Source organism: Chenopodium album, chromosome 16, assembly GCF_948465745.1.
Source record: "Chenopodium album chromosome 16, dcCheAlbu1.1, whole genome shotgun sequence".
Lineage (NCBI taxonomy): Eukaryota > Viridiplantae > Streptophyta > Magnoliopsida > Caryophyllales > Amaranthaceae > Chenopodium > Chenopodium album.
Genome location: NC_137849.1, coordinates 8,517,135 through 8,527,043, shown reverse-complemented (window position 1 = coordinate 8,527,043; position 9,909 = coordinate 8,517,135). Strand labels below are relative to the sequence as shown.

The window sequence follows — 9,909 nt, the reverse complement described above, 5'->3', positions numbered from 1 at the left end:
TAATTAGCAACAATGAATAAGTATGAGTATACCCACGCTCTTTATCAAAGTATGGGGGGCCGGTTGGAGTAACTGATAACAGAGGGGACCTTTATATATACCTTCGCCATTATGTCAATTGGGATCTTAAGGACACTCGGCAAATATTTTGCAAACAACCAATTTTACCACTCTTATCATACCTCAATCCGGTTTTTCAAATCAGTATCTACAGGCTTAAGGCTTGTTCTGATTTACTGAATTGAACTGAATTAAAATGAGCTGAATTGAATTGTTTATGAGAGAAGTAAATTAGAAACTGAATTGAACTAAACTTAACTGAAATTAAACTGAAGAGAACAAGTCCTTAGTACATGGAATGGAATTAAAAGGGAACGGTAAGCGATTCATCCTCAAGTACCACAATTAAGAGGATTTGACCTTATGACCTCAAAATTACAAGGTGGATTCCTCACCAAATACACGAAACCTTGCTTGGTATTCTACAACTTCTTTATATGTACAGACATATATACATATATATTGATAAGCAGTTTCACACTTTTCTTAAAACCTAATTTACTCTCCTAACAGTTTTAGGGTAAGTCATTGTCAATTACATATAAATTGGTTTAATAATGAGACAGCTCCAGTTAATCTTTATGATTGACAAAATTTGTCAATCTAATGACATTATTGTTATAATAGAGAACAATAACTGATGCCACCTCATGAGCGAAGATAACGCTAATTTAACAGTTGCTTTGCCGTTACTCCACTGACACCACCATTAAAACTCTCTCTATTAGGATGAAAAACTTCTTGCCCATTAAAGCTTCCCCGACCTTGACCACTAAAGAAGCTTCCCCGACACCAACACCACTGAAGCTTCCTTGACACCAACATGAGATTCCCTGATGTCTACCCACCTTCCCCCGTCTTAAATGAAATTCCTATGAATGAAGGGTGAAATAAAGGGCATTATCAAGTTCAAAGGGTAGGGGTGGCCATGTCTTCCATTGAATCTCCCTCAATTGAGCTTGATTTTCGAAAATGATAAAAGAAGTGATGTCAGCAGCAAAGGGGAGGAGATAGCAAATGACAGTGATGATTGTGATAATGGTTGTGGTTGTGGTGGTGTAGAAGTGAGGTCGAAAACTTTATTGTTGAAGCTCCATTGTTGAGTTAGGGGAGTGAGGGGAGAAAGGAGAAAGCAGTAGGAAAGAAGAAGGAAAATGCTAAAACTAATGGACATCCTAGTGAATTTACAAAATTATCCCAAATAATTCATGAAAATGTCAATTTTACCCTTATGATTAACATATTTTGTCAATCATGAAGATTAACATGTATTAACCCTTTAAGAATTGGGTTGTTATGATTTCACCTAGCTAACTCATTTTAAATATTAGATATGTTAGATTTCGGAAAACTTCTCAAATTGGAGTGTATAGCATTGATCGATATATATAGAGTAGGAAACCTAGTATGATATGTTAGATTTTGGGGGAAAACTTCTTAAATTGAAGTGTGTGCCATTGATCAATATACTACCTCCTGTTCTTGTTACTCGCAACTTTCAGAGGAATTGCGAACTCCTAGGCAAAAGATCCTAAGCATGTTTATTGAAAGATAAGAGTATTAATCCAACTAAAGAGAAAAAAAAAAAAAAAAAAAAAAAAACAAATTCAACCAAATTTAAAATAAAGAACCACCACCACCAGCACCACCTAGTTGTACATAAACCACCCACCAGGCCACCACCACCACCTACCACCGAACCCAGCAAACCCAACACTGATGACCTCCGAACCAACAACCCAAGCACATTCGTACCCAACAACCACCGAACCTAGCACCGCCGAACCCAGGCCACTAACCTACGAACCCAGCAACCACCAAACCACGACCCCACCTAACTCACCAATCTCAGCCACGACCACACCAAACCCACCACAACAACCCACCAAAGGACGTACCCACCAAACCCACCGATCTAAAATACGGCGAACCAAACCCACCGATCTAAGAACAATCCACTAAACCCTCCGCAGCAACCCACCGACCTCAGCTAAACCACGAACCATCGACGATCTGGAATAATCGACGACTGGGAACTACCAACGAACCCACACTTGGAACACCGACGAACCCACCTTGAGAATGGGGTTGGAGGAGGAGAGAAAAAAAATTGGGGATGAGAGTAATTTAATTAACCTTGGGGTTTAATTTAATGTAATCATATTTGTAGTTTAATAAGGTTGATTAAAAAAAAAAGTAAGGGTAAAATGGTAAATTTAACACTAAAAACTTACCATAAAAAGGAAAGAAAAAAAGCTGCAAGTAACGTGAACCATCCAAAAATGGCAAAAGTTGCGAGTAACAAGAACCGGAGGTAGTATATAGAGTTTACAATACTAGTCTTAATCACGTTAGAAAACCTAATACAATAAGGATACAAAATATACATAAAACTTATCTTAATCTGTGACAAATATTATCATAAATATAATATCTATCACGATATATAAATGAATTAAGTACTAATGAGAGAAAAATGGGAGAACAAGAATATCTAATATCCCATACAATTGAATTTAGCAAGACAAATTTCTCCTTCAACCGATTAATTTTACGCAATATAATCACAAGTTATTAGATAATTCTACCAAACACTTTTATACAAACAGTTAATATAATCTGAATAGGTAGAACAGCTAATGCAATAAACTTATATTGTCTTATGACGCTTATCAACCATTTACTCGATAATGAGCAAGCAAGATCTAAAAAGCAATGCTTAGATACTTTAACAGCTAAATTGTAGCGACCATATAAACCAAGTGGTGCACCTAAGTTAAAACAAAAGTGATAGCTATACTTATTAAATAATGAATTGTCAAATTTTTCTATTGAATTTTTTTATACACCTAGATGTAAATCATGATTATTTTTTGCTCATTTGATGATATTCATCTATTTATTTCATCATCAAAATAACCCGAAAAAAAAAAAAAAAAAAAAAAAAAAAAAAAAAAAAAAACATTGATTACACCGTGTATCCTAGTGTATATTAATAGTTTTAAAAATTTGTCATCGGACTTGTTCAATTGTTCTGACCTCTTAGCATTCCAGCTCAAAAATAGACTACAACAACACCATATCTCAATTTGCCTGGCCCAAAGCAGCAAGCCCAAAGCCCAACGCATCAAGCCCAAGGCCCAAAACGATTTAATTTTTGTGTTTCCCCGCCAAAACGCTCACCAGTCAACCTTCTACACATTCTCCATTTCTTCCTTTTTCAAAAAGTTTCCACTACTCACTCTTACTACCTCCGTTGCATATTATTTGCAACGATTAGACATTTTCCCTCTCTACTTTATGTCAAATCGTTGCAAATAATATATAACAGAGAACCAAACGCCACTGAAATCATACCGAGTCACAACTCACGGCTCACTCTCCTCCCATCTTCAAATCTCGCTTTTCATTTCAATTCAAATTCCTCAATTAAATCACAACAATTCAAATTAGAAATTCCTTCCTTTTAAAAAATGGGAAAGAGATGGACGCCGGCGCCGCTGATTCGACACCAACAAAGACGATAGCGTACGAGTTAACCCAGTCCAGGTCTTGAACTCCGAGACTCTTCATTAAGGAAATGGTCATGAGAAATTTCAAATCTTGTGCTAGTGAACAAGGTGTTGACCCATTTCACAAGGCAAGTGTGTGGGATCACATTTAATTGTACCAGTAAAACCTTATATAATACCATTAGTTATTTAGTTATACTATATGAGTACGTAGTCAGTACTACTAAATGTATACTTCCTCCGTTTTTTAATACTTGTAACACTTCCCTAAAATGGAAATGTCACAATACTTGCAATACACTATAAATGGAAAAAATTTTGGGAAAAAGTTGTATTATTTCTCTTATTTAAAGCACATGACCCACTAAATTATACTCCAAATAACCTCTCACCCCATTTTAAAGTGTATTACTCCATTTGAACCCCATTTTTCTTAAATACCGTGAAAAAGTGTGTGTTGCAACTATTAAAAAACGGAGGAAGTATATAGTACCACAACATACGTATATTGTAACACTGAATATTCTCTGAAACTATTTGATCACCCAATAGTAATACCCTAAATTTAGAATATACATTTATGTGTAATTACACCCTTGCCTCTCATTATGCAATTGTTAGTGGATAACAATCCTCCCTTTGAATGCCTTCAAAAATTTGATACTTTCGAGTTTTGATTACAATTGAAGTAACAATAATGTTCTTTTCAAGAGAGAGAGAGAGGGAAAAAAAAAAAAATTGTTAACGTGATGTGCACTTGTCTAGCTTCATAGGTCACAACGTGAGGAAATGCTTGCCTCTTCCTTGGTAGTTGATGCAAAACACCAATTCCTTAACAAAAAAAAATTAATTAGCGTATCTATCATTGAATGAGTATATTATACGAGGAACAATACCAGGAGAAAGACTAATTATTAAACTCAAAGTCGAGATATGAAAGAACAAAACAATCCTTTGTAGTTTGTACTGGCAACGATATATGATTAAAGAGAAGCATACAACTATACAAGTATAATTCTTCCGTCTCATTTATCTATAATTTCAATTATTACTCCCTCTATTTTCATTTAAATGCCTCAATTTAATCGGTATATTTGTCAAATCATAACTTTGAGTTAAATCATAACTTTGAGTTATAATATCTTTAATTATCGATAAGTCTAAATTATAAAAAAGTAGATAGAGTATTTGAAAAAATACGCATTTCGACGATTCTTACAAGTACCCACATGATGGATTAACATTCCCTAACCCGACCCAAAGTTAATGAGAGAAACCCGAGCCCAAACAACCAGAATCAACCTGATTTGACCCAAATATCATATTTTTTTAACATTAAGTTTTATATTAGTTTTGATAGTTTTTAAGCACAACTCGAAATCAACCGAATCCGACTCATTGACCCGAATTGCCACCTCGACCCACATTATTATATTAAATCTTATTTATAAAGCAAAAACTTTGGTCAAAACAGTGCACGTAAATGCTGCCAAGTCAATAGGGCACTTAAATAAAAACGAATTTAGAGTGCATTATATTTTCTTTGCGTTTTGTGTGCAATTGACCAGTATTCAGTTGGCCATATCATGTGGCCGCTTGTAAAAGAACAAAATAGTATTCAAGAATTGGTTTTTTCCCAGTAGTACGTTGTTGAATTTTTGTCTTTTGATGGTATACCTAATTAAGGAAAATATTATCCTCTTAAACACCTAATATTTCGATTTACGTGTAGAATATTATTCGATTTGAAAAGTCATTTTAGAAATCGAGACATTTTTTGACGTATTTTCGATTTACGTGTAGAATATTATTCGATTTGAAAAGTCATTTTAGAAATCGAGACATTTTTTGACGTATAGAAGGAGACATTTAACGTGTGATTCCAATGCTACCATCGATTTCTTGCTTGGAAAATGGAACCTGAATCAAACGTTGTTCCTCTAGTGTTGGTCCACAAGCTTGGAGTTGGATTGAATCTCCATGAATGTTGGTTGATAGAAAGAATATTGATTTTTCCTCAATTTGGGGAGAGGGGCACCAGTTTGATAGAATTATGTAATCTTCAAACGTTCAATTTTCACTTAAGCATAAATATATAAAATCCTTATTATCTAAATTCTAAATGTATACTAGGGTGGAAAACTAATCATATTAATTTCCTCTTTCCAACGGCAACTATGTCCAATACCAACAAAGTGTTTGGAGGTAGATATTCCTTTATCCTCCCCTCTACTCCCAAAGTGTCTAGCTTATAAATATTGGACTAAAAAAATCGTGAGAATTGAAGTCTGATTAGAGTCATCCTTATTATTTTTTTTTTATTTTTTTTTTATAAATATAAAAAATACGGCCACTATGTCCAATATGGGCTAGGGCCTTAGAGTGTCAATGTCGATCCAATATAAGTACTTATATATTTTTTTTTTTATTTGATGCAATATGAGTACTTATATTGTGACATTATAGGATCCACTATCATTATTGGTCACTTGTAAAACTTCAGTTTCACTAATTTAAACGAACTTATTATCCTTGTATAATCTATGTTATACTCAAATATCTCCATAGTATTTATTAACCACACAAATGATTGAAGAGACATTTCCTTCAAAACTATCGCAAAACATCAACATTTGTGATTGTGAATTTATCAATTATTATGGAATAATTAACAAATGTGACCTAGTTTTTCATTATGAATTCACTTTATAAGGATTTTTACTCCTTATTTTATTTTATTTTATTTTTTTTTTAAATGGTATACTTTGAATTTATTACTATCAACGTAATGATTTTGACTATTTCACTAATTCATCAAAAAAAAAAAAAAAAAAAGGCCGGTGGCATGTCATTAAAAAACCAAGTAAACTACAAAACCTCAATGCATGATAATATAAATCATCCATACTCCCTAATAATATTGGTCAAAATACCATTAAACCTTAAACGTTTAAAACTTAAAACCACTAAAAGTCAAACATACCAAATTGAATGATGAATTCATCTACCATTAAGCAAATCTCCGAATGCTTTGTGAAGCCAAAATATGTGGTTGAAGAATCAAAATTGCCATACCACCTTTCTCCCACGGATTTATGCATGCTTTCTTTTCATCACATCCAAGCCGGTCTCTTGTTCACCAAACCTTCCCATCTAAGTGATCATCAAGAGTTTTCAATCCTTTCGTTCCTCGACGGACTTAAGGAATCACTCTCTATCACCCTCGTCCATTTCTACCCATTAGCAGGTCAACTTGTCTCGGAGGTAGATGAGGAGAACCACCAATGCCGCGTCTATGTAGATTGTAACAAGGGCCCTGGGGTCAGATTCATCCATGCCGCTTTAGGTATGGTCAATTATGACATTCTTTCTCCAAAGGACGTACCTTTGGTTGTACGTTCATTTTTTAACCTTAATGAAGAGGTTGTGAACTATGACGGTCACACAAAACCTTTGTTATCGGTACAAGTCACTGAGCTCTTAGATGGGGTGTTTATTTCGTGTTCTGTAAATCATTGTATCGCGGATGGAACTTCATACTGGCATTTTTGGAACAAATGGTCCGAGATACATAGAGCAATTCAAAATAATCAAAATTATGATGATTCAAGTCGTCTACCAATCCACAACCGTTGGTTTCCTAATGATTATACTCCGCCAATTGCCCTCCCCTTTACCCATCCAGACGAATTCATAAGACGATTTGAAGCTCCTCAACTTAGAGATCGGATCTTCCATTTCTCATCGGAATCTATAGCAAAACTAAAAACCAAAGCCATCAAGGAAAGTAATAACACCAAAATCTCTTCCTTTCAAGCGTTGTGTGCACTTGTTTGGAAGTCAATGGTTCGAGCAAACCGCTTACCTAATGATCAAGTTATCCATAACTACTTACTAGCTAATACCAGGCATAGTATACATCCACCCTTACCTGAATTCTATTTTGGAAACTCTATCAAAGCACTCGATACGAGTACTACATCCGGTGAATTACTTGAAAACAGTTTAGGCTCGGTTGCATCATTGTTGCACCACACAGTGGCGAATCTCAATGATAAACTTGTGCGTGACTTTGTGAATGAATGGTTGGAATCTCGTTGTTGTTTCCATCATGCAGACCTCCATGATTGTAACACGATAACAATAGAGAGATCGCCAAGATTTGACATGTATGGCAACGAATTTGGGCTAGGGAAAGCAGTAGCTGCTCGTAGTGGGTATGCAAACAAAGCTATTGGGGTGATATATGCTTGTCCAGGACACGAAGGGGGCGGAGCTGTCGATCTCGAGATATGTTTGCCACCTGATTCGATGAATGCTCTCGAATCAGACCAAGAATTCATGGCTTTTGTATCATTGCCGAAGTAAGGATAAAAATCCATGACTTTCGTAGTTTCGCATATTATGTTTTGTTGTGGTTTATTTGCATGGTTTAATGTTTAAGAAATTTCTAATTTTGTAAGCAAATTGTCACTTGTTAAGTGCCGCATGCTATTTCTATTTCACTTAATTATGTATAAGAGTGATCTACTAGCTTATTGTTCTTAGAACCATTTTGTAAGCTTCAGTTTTGATTGTTTATACAAGTTTATTTATTCTTGTTTTTACCTTCGACCTTAAAGTAATGTTAAAGGTTGTAATTTGCATCAATAATAATTTGTCTCAATTAGGGCCTGTTTTGATTTACTGAACTGAGCTGAGCTAAACTGAACTGATTGAAGCTAAATTGAACTGTTTATAAGAAAAGGAAATTAGGAAATGAAATGAAGTGAACTGATTATATCTAATTGAACTAAACTGAAATCAAGTTAAAGAGCCACGGACCCTTAATTTATGCTGTATAGTTATGTGACATTATTATATAACATAGTCTTGTGCGCCTCAACCATTGGTACCGTATAAAATTTGAATCACCAATATACTTTTACTGCTCCGTAGCAAATAAAATTCTCTAATGACTGGCTGAACTTTATAAATTTGTAACTTGCAAGGCCTTTATTTATTTTGGTCAAAATCTACTTGTAGCTCGATCTGATCTGTTGAGACAATGAGCTATATCATTCGCTAGCTTGTACTCGCTACATTTTAATGTATGCATCAATAATTGAGATTGCATAAGTTTGTGGAGGGTTTATGTCTTAATTTTTTAATTTTTATTTTTACATGTAATTTTTTATATGCATTACGTTTTATATACTTCCTTTGTTTTTTTTATAGTTGAATACTTTCTTAAAATGAAAATGTCATAATAGTTGCAATGCATAATAATTGGAAAATATTTTACTTCAAAAGTTGTACTATTATCCTTATTATAATCTCATAGCCCACTAAATTACACTCTTAACTATCTCTCTCCTCCATTTTAATTGTTTTAAATCACATGAGACCCACTTTTCTTAAATACCGTGAAAAGGGGTGTGTTGCAAGTATTAAAAAACGGAGGAAGTACGTAGTATGAAAGTATCATATTAGATGCATCCAATGGCGGATTTACATATATTTTTTATACTTAAATATTATTTAAAACTAGTGATAATATGATATAGACTTTTTTTATATATATATAGAAAGGCTAGTACGAGTATACTGTATTTTACTCAAAAAAATCTGTAAAATATGTCGATTTACTCGTATCTTTCAATTGGAGCAAGCTAAGCTTGGTCTTATGGAAAAGGTAGTACCTTCCAACCTTGAGGTAGGAGGTTTAATAAATCCCTACTAGAGGCATTTTGGGGTGGGGGTTTCCTTACCCTTCTCCCCCACTTCCAAAGTGTCTAACCCGCTAACCCGGACCGGGAAGACCCGTGAGAGGTTCTGGCCCGGTCAGGCCCTTCTCCTTACCAACGCAGTTGTTAATGGCCAAGGTCGACCTCAGCTAGTGTTGGCTGAAGTCGCTGCCAAAATGAACATATACTATAGTGAAAATGAACATGTTCTAACTGAACATATTTTACAATAATTTTGTATTCCTCAATAATCACATGTTCATTTTCATGCAGCATGATGTTCATTCTTATAAAATAAATGTTCATATCCATGCCGTATAATGTTCATTCCTATAAAAATAAATGTTCATTTTATTTTTAAATTAATACAAATTTTTGTGTTTGTTCAGTTGTATAAAATGTTTGTTTTTATAATTGTAGACACCCAAATGTGTCTCCCTAAAATCAAACCCAGTGATGAATACCTTTCATGCCATTTGATTATCGAACAAAGCGAAAATGTGAAAATTCTAGTGATGAGGATTTTTTTTATTAAAATATCTCTCTTTCTGATTTTGAAAATATTTCTTTTCTTATCCTATTTATGAAAAACGTGCATTTTAGTTTAGTTT

The 9,909-nt window shown here is 34.3% G+C and overlaps 1 protein-coding gene across 1 annotated transcript; it reads left to right on the top strand.

The window, feature by feature from the left end:
• Positions 1-6,563: 6,563 nt before the first annotated feature.
• On the top strand, positions 6,564-7,966 carry LOC145584842 (uncharacterized). Its single transcript, XM_081641631.1, has one exon. The coding sequence runs from the start codon at positions 6,564-6,566 to the stop codon at positions 7,938-7,940; it is 1,377 nt and encodes a 458-aa protein (XP_081497757.1). The 3' UTR covers positions 7,941-7,966.
• The last annotated feature ends 1,943 nt before the right edge of the window (positions 7,967-9,909 follow it).